The 20430-nt window shown below is 31.0% G+C and overlaps 1 protein-coding gene across 1 annotated transcript in view; it reads right to left on the reverse strand.

The window, feature by feature from the left end:
• SI (sucrase-isomaltase) overlaps positions 1 to 20430 on the reverse strand; it is a 95037-nt gene that overhangs the window by 40505 nt on the left and 34102 nt on the right. Inside the window, exons 18-26 of the mRNA XM_032172262.2 lie at positions 20021 to 20105; positions 19217 to 19273; positions 18008 to 18132; positions 16489 to 16577; positions 13165 to 13214; positions 12286 to 12456; positions 10506 to 10661; positions 3363 to 3569; positions 1003 to 1157 (exon numbers count right to left, since the gene is read on the reverse strand). Coding sequence (XP_032028153.1) covers positions 1003 to 1157; positions 3363 to 3569; positions 10506 to 10661; positions 12286 to 12456; positions 13165 to 13214; positions 16489 to 16577; positions 18008 to 18132; positions 19217 to 19273; positions 20021 to 20105 — 1095 coding nt within the window. The remainder of the gene's footprint in view (positions 1 to 1002; positions 1158 to 3362; positions 3570 to 10505; positions 10662 to 12285; positions 12457 to 13164; positions 13215 to 16488; positions 16578 to 18007; positions 18133 to 19216; positions 19274 to 20020; positions 20106 to 20430) is intronic.

The following is a 20430-nucleotide window of genomic DNA, read 5'->3' on the forward strand; positions in this document are numbered from 1 at the left end:
TGAACTCTCTCCAATTACTACTCCCAATTGTGTTTCTCTTCCTTTATTTTATGTTCATAAAAATAGCTGTGTATGAAGAAATGTGTTACAAGAAACATATTATTATTCAACTCATTTGCAAGAAGAACATAAAGAGGAAGGAAAGTAACATTGGCAAGGAGAGGAAGCATAAGTATTACAAGTAATCTGGGCATATTTTAACTTTTTATATTTATTATTTTGGAAAACTAATCGAGAATAATGCTCGTTAAATGACAATAAATAATGCCCTTGCACCAGGATATTTTTATAAAATAACTTAGCTTCCCATGTTTTTGAACAAAAATATTGTCATAACAACAAAATTATTAAAATAATCCAGATATAGTTTTAGGTATTATTTGTACATATCTTGACAATACCAGAAAACAACCTGATAACATCATCTAAGGAATGGCATGGCAAACTTAAATTACATAAAAGTATATTTTAATATATTGTAGTTTATAGATCTTTTGAATAAAATAAAGACTACAATTTTAAAATTAAATGTATTCATTGTAACATAAAAATATATCTGGACTTATGTGTTGTAACGTATTTTCACTAATACCTGGCAGATAAATTATTAATTCTATCAGATTCAAGCACCAATAAACTATTTCAACAGTTTTAATAAAACATTTACTTCACTTGTTTCCAAATACTTATTTTTATCAACACTCATCATGCTATTTAAAAGAGGTTTTGGTTTTGGTTCTCAACTTGATTAGAAGAAGAGTCTGATACTAATAGTGAAATTGAACACCTCCAAAGTGTAGATAAAATTGTGGGCCAATCCTTTAAAATAGTCCCATGGACTATGTTTAGCTAGAAATATTAAAATGAGCAAAGTTATTTAACACGACTTAATTTTTTTTGTGTGATGCTACTCTAGGACAGTGAAGGCTGTTAATCATTTTACTTTTCCCTTCCTAAGCTAAAATTAAAATATCCTTTATATCAAATAATTCAATTACTTACATGACCCTTCCACTGCTTCTCCGTCGAATCTGGATGCCAAAAGGATTTTCCTTGATTTCAACATCATAAAGTCTGTCTTCATAAGTACTTATTGGGGTGGTTGGAATGTTTAACGGTACTGGTACTTCATATCTCTTGTTTTGGGGATCGTAAATCTATTGAAGATAGGTAGGAAAAAAGTTTACTCTGCTGACATAGCATGTACATATCATGAACTAATTTAAATAATGGCTCAAACAAGAATATTTAGAATTTTTCTCCATATAATTTCTAATTCTACATTCATGGTCCATATAACCGTATCAATATAGAATTCCACATACACATTTATAATGGGTCCAAACTGAGTACTGCATTTTTGAACCTTTAAAAAATGTATTGTGATTTGTTTTCTATATAATAAGAAATCAAAACAAAAATTTTAGAGCTAAATATTCTATTGTATAGGTATACCAAAATTATTTCATGGTTAAAAACAGAAGTTGTTTCAATATTTTTTGTCATACATATGATTATACAATAAACCCTAATGCTAATTTATGTTTATTTATGATTTTATTTCTTCAGCACATTTCTTAAATACCACTAGGGTCTGAGTATACTTACCGTTTTAGGGTCTTTGATAACTATTGACAAACTGCTTTCCAGAATTTGTTTACTGATTAATATTCTCACCAAAATGTGTACTCTAATGCTAATTTATGTTAAATTAAAAGCATTCATTTTTTGTTGTTAATCATTTCATTTCTTACTTATGAGGTTTCATCTTTTTCTACATTATTATTCAGCATTTATGTTCCACTGTACTTTAAATTGCATTTTGCTCCTGGAATTTTTAATGAGTATAATTATGTTGATATTTTAGTTTCTTCTGTTAAATGTCTTCTTATGAGAGGTCTTGATATTTTTTCTTGATTAAATGAGTTGAAATTGCTTTCCCTACGTCACATCTTTATCAGATATTTACCCACTTTTGTCCTCTAATTGTTTATAGTGTTTTTTGATGTGAAAACATATTTTATTTTTATGTTAGAAAATGTGTAGATTTTTACCTATGTCACTTATGCCTTTTTATCTGTGGCTTGAAAGGCCTTTGCTAGCCAGATACAAAATAAATATGCAGCTAAATTTGTTTTAGGCTTATGTTTAGTTTTCACATGGAACTCATTCTAAATTTTATTTTATCATATGATTAAAAACAGACACTTTTCTATATAAATTATTAAATAACCTACCTCTTCATTATTAATTTGTGAACCTTTCTTCACACACACACATCTTCTATGCTTTTGTGCCATCACACACACACACACACACACACAATCTTCTATGCTTTTGTGCCATCACACACACACAATCTTCTATGCTTTTGTGCCATCACACACACACACACACACACACACACACACACACACACACACACAATCTTCCATGCTTTTGTGCCATCTTGTTTCAATAAACAATCAGGCAATGCTATCTCAAGTTCCACACTGTTTTAATTATATGAATTTTTATTCTTTACCCCTTGCTGAATTTTAACAATTGCAAGGTGTTTATTTTTTCAGACAAACTTAAAAGTTATTTTATGAAGTCTCAAAAGATATTTCACTAAGATTTATATGAAATACTTTAAAAGCAGCAACTGAGCTAAAGTGAATTAACATTTAAAATATCGTTTACACTTATTTATAATTTTAAAATAATATGAACATTTTTAATAGTTTTTCTCCTTATAGATAGTCCACTTAGTCCTATAGTTTTTGATGATTTATTATTTGACTTTTTCATTTGAGTTTGCTAATGAGATTTGTTGTCATTTCTGCTTCTAAATAGTGAGCAATAATGTACAAGAAAATATCCTTGGAAATATAATTTTACATCTAGTTATTTTGTTGATATTTTAAATTTCTAATACTATTCTTAATGGATTCCTTTGGATTCTTAAGTTAAAAAAAATGCTATCTCTAAAAGTTGAATGAAATTATTGCTTTGGTATGTCTTATTGCATTGGCCCGAAAATTAAGACCACAACTAATAATAGAAACAGTAGGGATCCGATTTTGTTTATTTTAATGACACTATTAGCATTGTTTGATAATAAATGACTTATGTGTTTTGCAAGAATTTAAATTTATTTTTAAAATCGTCTTTGTATTTATCACAAAGTTAGCAAGAATGAGCAGTTTCATTTATTGGGCACCTAGCTATGAGTTGTGTAGGAAAAAATATTTTTATGGAATCAAAATATTATCAAATATGTTAATAACCTTTAATATTATATTAAATATCAATCACAGGATTATTCAAAATCTCGTCTCAAGAGATGAGTTAAGCTTTTGGGTAGTTTATATCAAGCATACCTTAAACTGCAACATATCATTTTTGTGGTATTTCACCTCCACGCGAAGAGTTGAGATGGGGACAGAAGGTAACTTTATTCTGGCATTTGCAGTATTTAGTTGGAGGTCAGCTGTTATACCCATTGATGAATAGCGAGCTGAGTTGACTGAATAAGAGTTATCTTGTCTGGGAAAGTAACACTCAGGTGCTTTGGATAGAGAAGAACCCTGAAAACACAATTCACGTTCATTGCCAGAAATTACAAGCCTCGTAATATTTGACTCTTTAAAATTATACTGATGTTTAGTCACACATTGTATGGTTTACAAGTTTCATTAATACAAAAATGAAATAACAGTTATAACACAAAATATATTTTATGCGATTTAGGATCCCATGTACTAAAATTTTATACAAAATATTTACATTTACACTCTAGAGAAAGAACAGTGGAGCAGAAGGATCAAATGTCATACATTTTTTAACTCAAAAAATAGCATTAAATTGTGTTGTCTGCAAAAGCAAGTATATTACTAATAAATTTTGATTCCATGTTTGTTCTTACTCTTCATATTGATTGTTGATTATTGTGTACAAAATGGCATTATAACATGCCTCTGAAGGGCAAGTTCTAGAGTCCTTTTACTTATAATGAAACTCTCAATCCTTCTCTTTTTAACTTGTTCTTATACTGGTCAATTACATCCTAACCTGGATTTGAAATAAGAACCCTGGCCAAGAATCAGAGTTGATTGGTTTAACATAGAAGTGAGAGATAAAAGCTAAGAAAAAGAATTATAAACTGTGGCATTGATGGCTGGTTGCCTTACCACAATCCATTCTCCCTATCTTCCTTGTTTATTAAATTATTATATTTTGTAGAGAAATATTATATTTATTTACATTTCCAATTTCCTTTTAAAGAAGTTGTGTAAGTCCTCATAAAAGCTCTTTAAAAGAAAGGGGCCTAAGCGGACTAAATTGAGATACTCTGTTTGACTCATCTTCTTGAGGGTGTACAGTCTGGCTTCTATCTAAAGTGAAAAATTTCATCTGTGTACCCTATCCCAGGCCTCCTTACCTATAAAAATATTTCTCCCTCAATTCTCCACCCTCTGTCTTGCATCAATAATATTTCATTCATTATGTTATTTTTAACAGCATAAACTGATTTTATTTCTCTCATTTTTTTTAAAGTAAATGTTACCTCAGTAACTTCTCTGACTACTGTTCTATTTTTTCTGCTTTCTTTACAACAAAACGTAGAAGTGTTCATCATACTCACTATCTCTAATCTGTCCCTTGATTTTCTCTTGAACTCAGTCTAACCAGGCTTTCATCCCCAGTACTAAATCTAATGTTTGCATGTCAAATTTACCAAAGACATCCATGTTGCCAAATCCACATGTCAGTTTCCAGTCCTTATCTTACTGACAAACAATTTGCATAGTTGATCATTTCTTCCATTTTAAATGCTTTGCTCAATTGGCTTCCAGGACCCAGCATGTTATTTCCAACCCAATACTTGAGCTGTTCTTTCTAAGCCTCCTTTGTCATTTCCTCCTTGGCTAAAGTTTGTAATCGCCCAGGGTTTAGTCTTTGAACACTTCTCATCTATTCAAGCTTACTTCATTGATGATATCATCCTACCACATGGCCTTAAACACAGAAATGAAAGTCTCAGCAATAGAATCATACAGGCAGAGGAAAGAACTTCAGAACTTGAAGATGAGGTTTTTAAATTAACTGAATCCAATAAAGACAAAGAAAAAAGAAGAAGACAATATGAACACAGCCTGCAAGAAGTCTGGGATTATGTTAAATGACCAAACCTAAGAATAGCTAGTGTTCCTGAGGAAGAAGGGAAATCTAAAAATTTGGAAAACGTATTTGAGGGGATAATCAAGGAAAACTTGCCTGGCCTTGCTAGAGACCTAGACATCCAAATACAAGAGAGCTCAAAGAACACCTGGGATATTCATCGCAAAATGATCATTGCCTAGACACATTGTTGTCAGGTTATCTAAAGTTAAGACGAAGGAAAAAGTCTTAAGAGCTGTGAGGCAAAAGCACCAGGTAACCTATAAAAGAAAACAGCAGCTTTCTCAGCAGAAACCCTACAAGCTAGAAGGGATTGGGGCTCTATCTTCAGCCTCCTTAAACAAAGCAATTATGAGCCAAGACTTTTGTATCCAGAGAAACTAAGGTTCATAAATGAAGGAAAGATATAACCTTTTTCAGACAAACAAATGCTGAGAGAATTGTCCACTACCAGAATCAGTCCTACAGAAACTGCTAAAAGGAGCTATAAATCTTGAAACAAATCCTAGAAATACATCAAAACAGAACCTCTTTAAAGCATAAATCTCACAGGACCTATAAAACATAATAAAAATAACAAGGTATACAGGAAACAAATAGCACAATAAATGTAATGGTACCTTACATCTCAATACTGACATTGAAAGTAAATGGCCTAAAATGCTCCACTTTAAGGACACAGAATTACAGAATGGATAACTGTTCACCAATCAACTATCTGCTGCCTCCAAGAGACTCACCTAACACATAAGGACTCACATAAACTCAAGATAAAGGGGTAGAAAAAAACATTCCATGCAAATGAACACTGAAAGCCAGCAGGAGTAGCTATTTTTATATCAGACAAAACAAACTTTAAAGCAACAGCAGTTAAAATAGGCAAAGATGGACATTATACAATGATAAAAGGCCTTGTCCAACAGGAAAATATCACAATCCTAAATATATATGCACCTAACACTGGAGGTCCCAAATTTATAAAACAATTACTAATAGACCTAAGAATTGAGAGAGTCAGCAACACAGTAATAGTGGAGGACTTCAATACTCCACTGATAGTACTAGACAGATCATCAAGCTGGAAAGTCAACAAAGTAAAAATGGATTTAAACCATACCCCAGAAAAAATGGACTTAACAGATATTTACAGAACATTCTACCCAACAACCACAGAAGATACATTCTATTCATCAGAACATGGAACTTTCTCCAAGATAGACTGTATGATAGGGCACAATAAATTTAAGAAATTTGAAATTATATCAAGCACTCTCTGAGACCACAGTAAAATAAAACTGGAAATCAACTCTGAAAGGAACCTTCAAAACCATGCAAATACATGCAAATTAAATAATATGCTCCTGAATGACCATTGGGTCAAAAATAAAATCAAGATGAAAATTTAAAAAGTCTTCTAACTGAATGACAATAGTGACACAGCCTATCAAAACCTTGGGGATACAACATACACAGTACTAAGAAGAAAGTTCATAGCCCTGAATGCCTACACCAAAAAGTCTGAAAGAGCACACATAGACAATATAAGGTCACACTTCAAGGAACTAGAGAAACAAGAACAAACCAAACCAAAACTCAGAAGAAGAAAGGAAATAACGAAGATCGGAGCATAACTAAATGAAATTGAAACAAAAAAATACAAAGACAACTGAAACAAAAATCTAGTTCTTTAAAAATATAAATAAAATTGATAGATCATTAGCAAGATTGATCAAGAAAAGGAGAAATTCCAAAAAAGCTCAATTAGAAATGAAATGCAAGATACTACAACTGACACCACAGAAATACAAAAGATCATTCAAGGCTACTATGAACACCTTTACACACATAAATTAGATGACCTAGAAGAGATGGATAAATTCCTGGAATGACACAACCTTAAATCGGGAAGAATTAGATAACCTGAGCAGATCAATAACAAGAAGTGAGATTAAAATGGTAATAAAAATTACCAACAAAAAAAATGTCCAGGACCACATGGATTCATAGCAGAATTTTACCAGACATTCAAAGAATAATTGGTACCAATCTATTGACATTATTCCACAAGAAAGAGAAAGAGGGAATCCCCCCTAAATTGTTCTATGAAGCCAGTATCACCCTAATACCAAAACCAGGAAAGGACAACCAAAAAAGAAAACTACAGACCAATATCCCTGAGGAACACAGATGCAAGAATCCTTAACAAAATCCTGGCTAACCAAATTCAACAACATATCAAAAAGATAGCCCAACATGACCAAGTGGGTTTCATACTAGGCATACAAGGATGGTTTCACATATGCAAGTCAATAAATGTGATACACCACATAAACAGAATTAAAAACAAAAATCACGGGATCATCTCAATAGACACAGAAAAACATTTTAAACATCCAGCATTCAGCAAAATCGGCAAACAAGGGACATACTTCAATGTAATAAAAACCATCTATGACAAACCCACAGCCAACATAATACTGAATGGGGAAAAGTTGAAAGCATTCTCTCTGAGAACTGGAACAAGACAAAGATGGCCATTCTCACTTATTTTCAACATAGTACTGGAAGTCCTAGCCAGAGCAATCAGACAAGAGAAAGAAAGAAATGGCATCCAAATCAGTAAAGGGGAAGTCAAACTGTCGCTCTTTGCTGATGATATTATTGTTTACCTAGAAAACCCTAAAGACTCCTCCAAAAAGCTCCTAGAACTGATAAAATAGTTCAGCAAGTTTGTCGATACAAAATTAATGTACAGAAATCAGTAGCTCTTTTTTAAGCCAAAAACAAGCAAGCTGAGAATCAAATCAAAAACTCAACCTCTTTTACAATAACTGCAGAAAATAAAATAAACTAAAATACTTAGGAGTATACCTAACCAAAGATGTGAAAGACCTCTACAAGGAAAACTGCAAACACTACTGAAAGAAATCATAGATAACACAGATGGAAACACATCCCATGCTCATGGAGGGATAGAAAGAATATTGTGAAAATAACCATACTGCCAAAACAATATACAGATTCAATGCAATTCTCATCAAAACACCATCATTATTCTTCACCGAACTGGAAAAAAAATCCTAAAGTTCATATGAAACCAAAAAAGACCAAGCATAGCAAAAGTGAGAATAAGCAAAAAGAACAAATCTGGAGACATCATATTATTTAATTTCAAACTATACTATAAAGCCATAGTCACCAAAATAGCATGGTACTGTATAAAAATAATCACATAGACCAATGGAACAGAATAGAGAACCCAGAATTAAACCTTGATACTTAAAGCCACCTGATCTTCGATAAAGCAGACAAAAACATGAAGTGGGGAAAGGACATCCTATTCAACAAATGGTGCTACGATTATTGGCAAGCCACATGTAGGAGTATAAAACTAGATTCTCATCTCTCACCTTATACAAAATTCAACTCAAGGTGGATTAAGGACTTAAATCTAAGACCAGAAAATACAAAAATTCTAGAAGATAGCATTCTAGAAATTGGCTCAGGCAAGGATTTGATGACCAAAAAACAAACGCAAATCCAATAAAAACAAAGACAAACATCTGGGACTTAATTAAATTAAGAGCTTTTGCAGTACAAAAGGAAGAGTCAGCAGAGTAAACAGACAACCCACAGAGTGGGAGAAAATCTTCACCATCTATACATCTGACAAAGAACAAATATCCAGAATCTACAACAAACTCAAATAATTTAGCAGGAAAAAACAAACAATCCCTTCAAAAAGTGGACTAAAGGCATGAATAGACAAATCTCAAAAGAAAAGATGAACAAATGGCCAACAAACATATGAAAAAATGATCAGCGTCACTAATGACCAGGCAAATGTAAATTAAAACAACAGTGTGATACCACCTTACTCCTGCAAGAATGGCCATAACCAAAAAATTAAAAAAAAATAGATGTTGGCGTGGATTCAGTGAAAAGGGGACACTTCTACACTGATGATGGGAATGTAAACTAGTACAACCACTATGGAAAACAGTGTGGAGATTCCTTAAAGAATTAAAAGCAGAACTACTATTTGATCCAGCAATCCCACTACTGGGTATCTACTCAGAGGAAAATAAGTAATTATACAAAAAAGATACTTGCACGTGCATGTTTATAGCAGCACAATTGCAATTGCAAAAATGTGGAACCAAACCAAATGTTCACCAATGAGTGGATAAAAAAACTGTGGTGTATACATATACATATATATATACGTATATATGTAACATTAGCATTATATATAATGTTATATATATAATCATATATAAAACACTAAAATTATTTAATAGGAAAGATAAAATTTCACGTTTTCATGTTTAGAAGATATTTATTCTTTAGTAAAATGAATTGTTCCCACCTGTCCTTTATATTTGTTTTGATAAAGTTAGCATACTTTGAATGCAAAGGGGAATGGATGTGGATTTGGCTGAAAAGAGGCAACTTAAAGAGAAGGTTTAGAGAAGTGAACCTCACTATTTGACTTTTATTGATTTTAGAATCTTCTCCTCACTTTTTCTGTTCTTATATTCTTCCCTATTCTTCACTAGTGATACAGATTATGTTGCTTTAACAATTAATGGAGAGAAATTGAGATAATTTCTCTGGAGGCAGAGATTCTATGCATCTCTTTATACAAATGTAAATGTCTCTGGGAAATTGCTGACAAATATGTCTTGACTTGCCTCAATGATATAACAAATGCATTTAATTATTTGGTTATATTAAATAAACATATTTGTTCACAAAACTCAATGATGTAACGAAAAGCCCAGAATTTGAAAAACAGGCATAGCAAGAGGGAATGATTTACAATATCTTTCCTGTGACATTGGTAAAAACACCTGCCATCCTCAGCCATCATCATTTTGTTAAAATGAAAGCCAAAATAACTGGCCAGAGATTATCATCCTTAGTGGAAGAGAAGTAGCCCATTACTCAACATCATATGTCTTAATAACTTGAGACAATGCTTTCAAAATAGTGTCCACTACTGGCATATCTCACCCAAAGGAGCAAATCAGCTACAGTCAACACCAAGTAGAGTGTAACTCTCAGACAGAGTATTATTTTATTAAGTAAAGTTGCACTATCCAAAGTGCCTGGAAAGCAATTTACACATCAATTCAGCCTGGCATTTACTAAGATATGTCTTTGGATAACTAATTAAGATAAAAGTGAATTGCCTGTCAGAGATGCTAACTTCAAATTCCAAATGATTATCTACTTGAATTTAGTTTGTATGCTGCAGATTTAAAATTATAATATGTAAATTTGCATCAAAATGCTTATGTGAAAACCATATCATGAGTAATAATTAAAATTATTATTACCGTTCGCCATTCACAGCCACGTTCTCTGCATTTTTCTTCAGTCGCCAATTCTGCATCTGGATAACAATTAAATGTTTCATTTTCCGAGAAAATTTGATTCCATTCAACACTAAAGTTTCTTCCAAGATTAAGGCTGAGATCTGCAATTAGGAGAACCTTTGAAGACAAAAAAAAAAAAACACAAACAAACAAAAACATTAAACACTGTATCTGATCATTGGATGATTTAAAAAAATATTTTACATTTCACAAAAAGTGGCAACGATGGCAATTCTTCAAATTAAATCATTAATAGTTTTGATAAAATACTTGAAAAACCGAAAATATATATGCAATATATGTGTGTATTTATGTATATACATACATATGTGTACACATGTCACACACATAGAATTGTGTCTATAATTGGGATGTCAAAATTATGTGTGATTATTGCTTATATACCTTGGGAATAATGTGAGCAAGATTTATCCCACACCTAGATTTTCATCTGCATAGCTTACCTTTTGATACCCACCAAACATAGTTGCAAAACTTTAAGGAATGAAAATTCATATAAAGATCAATCTATGCACAGCAGAATTATGAAGGCATACACAGCAGAATTATGAAGATTATATATATAATATATATATTTATAAGCATAAAGTGGACATACAAATAGCCACAGATAGACCTTTATATTGCATACATAACAATACAATTATTTTTTGTTATTCTCTCTTTTCATCTCTATTAGAGTCATAAAGTTAAAATAAGCTTGTATTACTTAATTTATATCAATTTATTCTTATAGTGCTAGGAAATATAAATCATAATATGCCTATTAAATAAAAAATAATTGACCAGTACACATTTTCTGAAAATTAATAGTTGAAAAGCCCTGGGCCAGAGATCTATGAGTTGGACAAAAATATTATAAGACAATGTTCTATATCTTAAATAATTTAGAAATTATTTATGGTAATATTACTAATAATTTAGTATTATATAAATGGAGAAAAGGTAAATGACAAAAATAATTCCTTTCTTGTTTTTAAATATTACAGTCTCATTTTAATACATCAATCTACTACCCAAAGCAACATTATGATTGAAATATTACATTTTGCAAATGAGAAAGCTAAAATAATGAGAGATTTATTTAGTGTGTTTAGAAGCAGAGATCGCAGAGCTGGAATCTGTGCATCCAATAACAGTGCATCCAATTTTGTTATTCTTTTCCCCTTTATACTACAACTGTAAAAAGAGACAAAAATCACAACATAAGGAAGGCTTTCTACAGGAGAAGGCAAGTGTAAACACAAAATTAAAGTTAGAAAAGTACAAGATATATTTTGAGGACAGTGAGACCTCACTAAAAAAGAAACAGGAGAAAGACTAAAGAAATGAACTAAATCAATATGTTGAAGAGTCTAAAGCAGCTAAAACATTTGGGATTTTCTTTTGTGTGCAATAGGTAGGTTAGAGTTCAGATTTGAAGAATTTTTACGGAAAATATTAGAAAGGCCCATATAATTAGAATGCATGAGAAAATGAAATGTATAGAGAGAAACAGCAAGGAATTCCCTTCATGTTGATATCTAAATACAAATTGGATTGACATAAATCAGAATATTGTTCAGAAAAAGTGAAGAAAAAAATGAAGGGAGGAAGGAAGCAAGGAAGGGAAGAAAGGAAGACACATTGTGAGGAGAAATAGGATAAGTGCCTGAATGGTTATATAATGTTAAATGTGAGATTATATGATAGCTAAAATATTTCGAAAGATTGTAATTACCTGGTTAGAAGCATCGTAAGTGAAATTGGAGTGAGCGCTCATTGGTTGATTATTTTCCGCCACTCTAACTTCTGTAACAGTGTCTGTCAACCCAAGGATTTTTACAGTCTGAAATGCTAAGGTAGTTCCTTCCTGATATGATGAATGTGTGCACACAATATCTAATTTATTCTGGGAAAAAATAGTGTAAGATATTATGTATTAGGTCATCAGATACAAACCTGAAATAACAATACTGATATGAAATAGCAAAAAAAGGTCATCATCTATATCTCTATCCCCACCAGCTATCCTCATCCAAGTATCACATAGAAATATACTCATTAATAACTATTTTCATTTTTATGTATATGCCAGAAAATTTTATTTTCAGAGATAACCTTAATTATTCATAAGCAACACATATATACTCATTCTGATTCTAACCCTAACATTGATGAAGAATAATTTAGCTTTGCTAAAAAAGAACGTATGAAAAAACCCAATATCTATGAAAAAATCATTCCTATCAACTAATCAAAATTTAATAAACCAAAATCCACACCAATTATTACTGTGACTAATTCATTAAAACATTTTCAAATATGTTGAAATTGTTTTCCTAGGCCATGTTGCCTAAAAACAAACATAACATGTCAAGAAGTCAAAAGGTTTCTTTGCATCAATTACATGGCCTCAAACTTTATAAAATTTTAAGGTAACAATTTGTTTAGAATTTAGCAATTTAAATATAACAATTTAATTGAACAATTTATTTCATTACATTCCCTTAAAATCTATAGGCAATGTAAACACCTTTTCCAAAAAATTCATCATAAAAGAATAACCTAGGCATGAACAAATTATACATTTAACTATATGTACAAAGAGAGTGCTTACATTAGAAACTGAAAACGTATATAATATGTAGTTGTCATTTTGTATGGTATCTGAAATAAAAAATACCGTGATCAGTACAAAATGCAATTTTAAATTCTCTGCTCTGGTTTTACACTTATATAACACTTAAGAAATTTGAACAAATTAGATTCTGTTTATTAATGAAGCATCCCAAACAGATTTTCTTTTTAAATTTTTTAATTGTCTCTAAATAATATAATAATGGTATTTTATTTTCACAGCAAGTAGAGGTAATGAATACATATTTGCCTTGTTTACTTTTTCAAAGACTACCAAGATTTTTCTGGAAATTGAGAGAAAGCAAAACGTACAGTAAATAATATATAATTGAAAATGTATTATTTTGAATGATATTCTCTCCCTTGTAAACCTCATAACAGTAAATTTTTCTTCGGAAGACATGGCATACTATAACATATTTTGCATCTTTTTGTTTATTTTTTTCTATTATTTTTGTATTCAAGGAAAAAACTCTGGAGACATGTTGAAGATTGAAATAAACTTTAATCTGTAATTTAAATAAACTTTAATGAGGAAAATAGGTGAATACAATGATTCTGTACCATATAGGTAATGCAAGTTTTATTCAACATATCTCTTTAAAAGAAAAACTGAAGATAAGCACTGAAATGGTTTGTCATAAACAGTGTTAAAATATAAAGGGAATCCTAGGATTCATATAATATACTTTCCATAACATTAATTTGCTTAAAATTTTAGTCCTAGGAAACAAAATTATATTCAGAACCTGAACTGAAGATCACTTTACTGTCTCCATGTTTGCTTACAAATCCATTAATCAGAATTCTGGTTTTCTTTTACTTTTTAAATGCACATAGCTACATAGGTATCATATTAGATAACTGATTGAATTATATTATTCATATACTTAACTACTTATATGAAAGTAAGCGGCTGGGCATGGTGGCTCACGCCTGTAATCCCAGCACTTTGGGAGGCCGAGGCGGGCGGATCACGAGGTCAGGAGATCGAGACCATCCTGGCCAACATGGTGAAACCCCATCTCTACTAAAAATAGAAAAAATTAGCTGGGCGTGGTGGCAGGTGCCTGTAGTCCCAGCTACTCGGGAGGCTGAGGCAGGAGAATAGCGTGAACCCGGGAGGTGGAGCTTGCAGTGAGCCGAGACTGCGCCACTGCACTCCAGCCTGGGCGACAGAGCAAGACTCCGTCTCAAAAAAAAAAAAAAGAAAAAAAAGAAAAAAAAAAAGAAAGTAAGCTATTCATATGCATCTTTAGCAGTAGACAGTATGTTGTTGGAATGTTTATATAATTTGAATAATAAGAGTAATCTTATAATTGCACCACACATGCTATCGATGGAGGTGTTATCTCAACAACATTGTTTGATTGATGACTACAAATAATGTAAGTTCAGCTGAAATCCACTTTTACAAAACTTCTATGTAGTAAGTTTTGGCTTACTACATAAGCCAGAGAATAGGTTTGGAATCTAATCTCACAGGAGAGCTCACCCTAGTGTGCTTACACCGCAGGGTATTTAAGAAAGAGCAAGAAGGTTGGTGTGCTAAAATTGAATGAGAAATAGAAAGCAATACAGGATAATGTGTTTGTGTGTGTGTGTGTGCGTGCGTGTATGTGTGTGCGCGCATGCACGTGTGCACATGTTAAAGCACAAATAATAAGCTCTCTAGGTCTCAATAAAACTCTGTCTCCTAACTGAGTAAAATGGAGGATCATTAGAAGGTTTTGAGAAGAGATGCAATTACTGGAATCACCTTTTAAAATGATTACTCTACCTGCTGGATTGTAATAAAATTTAAAAAGGGGTTAAAAAGAGCTACAGGCCAGTTAGGAAGTTATTGCTCTTAATTAACATGAAAGATGGTGGTGACAGTGGGGGAACTGATGAGAGGCTGCAGATCAAAGTAGAACCAATGAAATCCTTAGGCTGTGAGAGAGAATAGCCCATTCCAAGGTGCTGGCATCTGTAGCAATGAAGTTACCATTAACTGAGAAAGGGAACACCATAGATGGAGCAGATATATGGTGGTAAGATCCAAGTTCTATCTTGGCAGATTATGTTTTAGATTTTTATTAGACAAACAAATAGAGAAGTACATAGAAGACTGGTTTGGAGATATAAATTTGAAAGTCAGGTAAATGGTATGAAAGACTACACTTATCAAGGAAAGGACTACCGGTAAAGAATAATAATAATTAAAAGACAGAATATTTATAATTAATAGCTGTTAATGATACAAGTAATTCATAGCTTGCTTTGAGAAAATCACCCAGAGAATAGATCTTTCCTTAGAATGAGTTTGATTGCTAATACATTGATATAATGCCATAAATAAATGTAATTTATTTAAATGAATGTTAACTGAGGGTGATTTAAGTTTTAGGAGAGAATTATAGAATCCTGTGGTAATTTTTAAATATACACATTTTCAAAAATAAATAAATAAATATTCACATGTTTCATATACACTTAAAGGCATTTAGGATAGTCTTTTTCTTCTTGTTGTCCTTCTTATATTTATCTGTAACTCTTTAAAATTTGTACAAGCATATTCCTTAATATACCTGAGAAGTAGTTAATTAAAATAGAAGATAAACTATAATTTTTTATACTCATATATAAAACACATACCTAACAGCCCTCTATTAGAAGAAACGAGATTTTTCTAAAAAGATTCTAAAAATGTATGAGGAAAATTGTAAGTGAATAGTTAAATACAAATAGACAAACTTACTATGGCATAAGAAATACCATAGCATAAAATTACTTTTAAACATTTTGTTTGGTATACTGAATTCCCAAGTTTGGAGCTCAAGAAATTCAATTAAAGATAATAACGAAAATAAATTGTAAACAATTGATACGATGACATTCTTACCTCAAGTAATTTGACATTAAATAACTAAATATTTAAATGTTGGTTTTATTTTCTGTTTACAGTAACAAAATTTTAGTTATAATCACTACCTTACTTTAAAACAGTTGAAAATATAATGCAATTTGTATATCTGAGAATGTATTGACTATTTTAATCTAAAAGATAAAGTTAGATTAAAAAGTCTTGCCAAAGACTTACAACAAACAAAAGCACAAAACTGGATATTTTAGTTAAATATAGATAAACCAAATAACAATGTTAAAAGTTTTAAAGTAGCCTAAAAGCCTGCAACAGATAAAACACATTAGGAATTAAAAATAAAAAATTGTGGTATTTTAAAAATGATACAACCTATATCAATAAAGCCAAAACTTCCCATTATCAAAATGAACATTCAAAGCATATCGCTTTCAGACTTACCTTTAGTTTCTCCATCATCCCAGAAAAAGTCTCCTTCAGCTGTGTTGTTTTCACCTAATGCGACTATAAGTCCTAGAGGATTCTTACGGCTGTTAAGAAAAATTAGGTGCATATATGATTAAAAATAAATCCATAATAATACAATATCCTATAAATAAGTCCACTTCCACCTGTCTGTTTTATGGGCCCTGAATTCAGTAAGGACATTGAAATCAATAAATTTGTATTTATATGTATTGCTAATTTACCGATATCAATGTTCTTATGTGAATACTGAAATAATTTATACATGTAGAAAATGAGTCAAAAGAATAAATGTAATAAATGCAATAATGGATTTTTTGAAGGCTGAGATACTTGCAAAATTGAAATAATGTAATATTTTAATTCAAACAAGAAAAATTAAATGTGTCCCATTAAGGCTTAGCTCAACCTGTATAACCCTAAATCTCAATGTATTAAGTCTACATCTTATGAGCAAGAAAATAAAAAATATGATTAAAATTAAAAAAATATTTAGTGGAATCTGTAAGAATCTTATAAATGAAATGATTATAACAGGAGAAATGAGATGTAGTCAAGAAATATGTTTTTTTTTTTTAGTTACATTTTACCAGGCATCTCCTGGACTGTATAGGATGTATTCCTTCCAGTATGCATTTACCAAAGTGTTTGTTGCTGTTGGTCATTACAGCTCTCGTGTATAACAATTTTTTGAGAACATACTCGTGAATCAGTTACATTATGATACTAGTCCATTCTAGAATGCCAAAACAGTTAAATTACTAATTACTAATGCATATCGCTAACATACTACATACAAGAAAAGAATAAAGAATATAATTTCAAATATTCTTAATGTTATGAAGAAAATACAGTAGGGTAAGGAATAAAGAGTAACTTCCTATTGGGTTGTGGCAGAATAGGGAAAGGTATGTGAATTCAATACGGCACTTTCTGTGCTCTTTGTACTCAGAATGAATATGTGAAATGGAGCACCAGCATTTTCAAGTTTCTTTTATTTTTAGAAAACATTTCTGAGATTTACACTTAGTGAGCAATTTAGTTTCTCTCTTGCTCTTTACCTAACATGAAATATACAGTTCATTTATGAACTTAAAACATTTTAGCAGAAAGAAATACATTGGGATTTATTTATGTATGGAAATTCAAATATGTAAAAATTAACAAATACTTTACTCAATTATATAACAAATATTCACATTTTGTATAGTTATTAAGAATCAAATATTATCTTTAATTATGCTAATGTGAGTAAATTTTTGATACAGGAAGTTAACTTCTAAGTAAATTAGAAATTTTGAAAATCAAGATATTTATCATAATATAAATAATTTCATTCTTTTTATAACTACGATGGTTATAGTTCAGTATTACCTCTGTATGTCAAATATCGTCCAGTGAAGAAACTAAATATTATCTCTAATTCTTAATGCAAATATGGAATATTAAAATTTGAATTTTATTTTAGATTTCAATTAATGATTTTTCATTTTACCTTGCTGTTGTTGTTACATCTGGTTCTTGAATGGGGATGATATAACCTCCTCTAAGATGTAATCCTATTTTGTCTGCTGGAAGATACATATCAACACGTTGTTTCCTCCATGGCCTTTTTGCACCCTAATAATTGGAAGATTAAAAACATTCTTAATATTATTGAAGACTTTAAACTCTATTTCACAAGAATTAAAAGGTATGCATGGAAGCAATTTTTATTACGAGCAATTTACGTCATCCAAATGAACACGAATATATTGTTTTCCAACTTTAGGATAATTTTTTTTTCAGTATGCTGAATAAAGCAGAGGAAAAATAAGTTCACTTTCTGAAAAATAAAAAAAATCAACAAAAAGAGACTCATTTTCTTTCTACAATAATTAACAGTACTTTAATGAGCTTTTATATTTCTTGTTTCGGTTTAAAGTTAACTATGCCTTTAGGAAGGATTTTCTTAAAATCATTATTTCTGCAAAAATAAAGGGTATGCTTAGCCAATATAAGTGATATGCAAAATAATATCATTTAAAATAAATATTGCCGGCCGGGCGCAGTGGCTCATGCCTGTAATTCCAGCACTTTGGGAGGCTGAGGTGGGCAGATCACAAGGTCAGGAGATCGAGACCATCCTGGCCAACATGGTGAAACTCCATCTCTACTAAAAAAAAATACAAAAAACAAAATAAAATAAAATAAAATAAAATAAATATTGCTCAAAAGGTCTTGTTCAATTGAAAACATGGATGGTGTATTTGAATGCTGTTATTTTGCCTTTTCAAGGTTGAAATAAAAGCCTTTTTCAAATATTTGAATATACCATATAAAAACAAATACATAAGATTAGCTCAGCACTCAAGTCTTCTGGCAATAGGATAAATATGTAAAATAGGGAAAAGCATTAAAATAAGTTGCCACTCCTTCCTAAATTACTGCTAACCTTTTATTTCCAAAATTTAAAAATAAATAATATATTTTTATGCTAAATAATATAACTTCATATTAGAGTCTAGCTCATGTGCAACAAAGGGTATACTTACACAAATTTTAACACATTTTTAAAGTTTGAAATTATTATTTTTTTTAGTAATAACAGAAATTCTAAAAATATGTATGCTATGTAGTTAAGTTTCTATGGAATTAAGTTTCTATGTAGAAATGTTTGAAAATATAATACTTGTGAGTCCATTAGTATGTTAAGGTTACTTACAGATTCATAATCATACCAAATAGCATCAGGGATGTAGGCACTCACAGTATCTGCTCCCTAAAATAAAGATAATATGTATTTTTTAATTTCAATTTTTAACAGAGAGGATCTTATCAAATATTAAGTTGGGTTTTCATAGTCAAGGGAAAAGAACTTTATGTTGTTACACTCCAATATTTCCTATAGATAATAATCAAAGGGCTATTTTATTAGCTTTAGATATCATATTGTAAAACTTACAAAAACAAAGAGGTAAATAAAAAAAGTAATTTAGATAGCAATTAAAATAATGTATGCATATATGTATATTGTTATAAACCACATGGTCATTGTGAATGTGAATATGTTTATTTCTGTATACCTCAATGGACACATACACCTTTTAAAAATAGGTAATAATTACCAACTCACTCCAGTGTTTCTCCAACATTTTCATCTGATCAGTGAGTTTTCCAGTTCCTCTTTATTTACAATTGAGCAAAATGTCAGTGTATATGTCTACTTAAATGAGAGCTCTTTGTTATTATGATTTGATTTTGATTTGATAATACAGTTTTTTTCAGAGCAATAACTTCATGTAATTTTCTTGTCCCCAGTTAGATATTACATATTTGGTAAGCATAGATCTACTTAATATTTCTATAACTTTTTGAAATTTGTTTCACATCGTAGAATTCCAACTTCATATTTATCAGCTTGAAACAGTCCACTGAGTAACATCTATTATTCAGATGTTTTGTAATGTAGGGTCGATTTAGTTATACAAAGTTTAAACAATAAGGTTATTAAACCTATAGAGCATACCTGTTTTAGAACAGGAGTAATCAGTAATGCGGGGCCCCACAAAAACTCAGTGTCCTCAATCCAGCTGTTTGTATCCTCATAAAACCTAAGAACAATGACAATGTTTAAAGTATAATAATGAAAAAATTAGTTTATCCAAATTACTGGTTCAGTTTATCCTTTCAGTTTTTTCCTGGGAATTGTTATTATCTTGAATTGTGCTTGTTTCAGATGACATTTTGAATCCATAGTTCTTACATCCTTTATTGTTCATCTGGCACTCAAGAAGGAAGGGAGGAAGGGAAGAAGGAAGAAGGGGGGAGTAGAAGAGGGGGAAAGGAAAAGGAAGAAATGAAGGAAAGAAGGAGGGGAGGGAGGATAGGAGGAAGGGTTGGGAACAGAGGGAAGGAAAGTAGAAAGTGGGTAGGGAA

The sequence above is a fragment of the Hylobates moloch genome, unplaced genomic scaffold, assembly GCF_009828535.3.
Source record: "Hylobates moloch isolate HMO894 unplaced genomic scaffold, HMol_V3 SCAFFOLD_13, whole genome shotgun sequence".
In the NCBI taxonomy this organism is placed as follows: Eukaryota; Metazoa; Chordata; class Mammalia; order Primates; family Hylobatidae; genus Hylobates; species Hylobates moloch.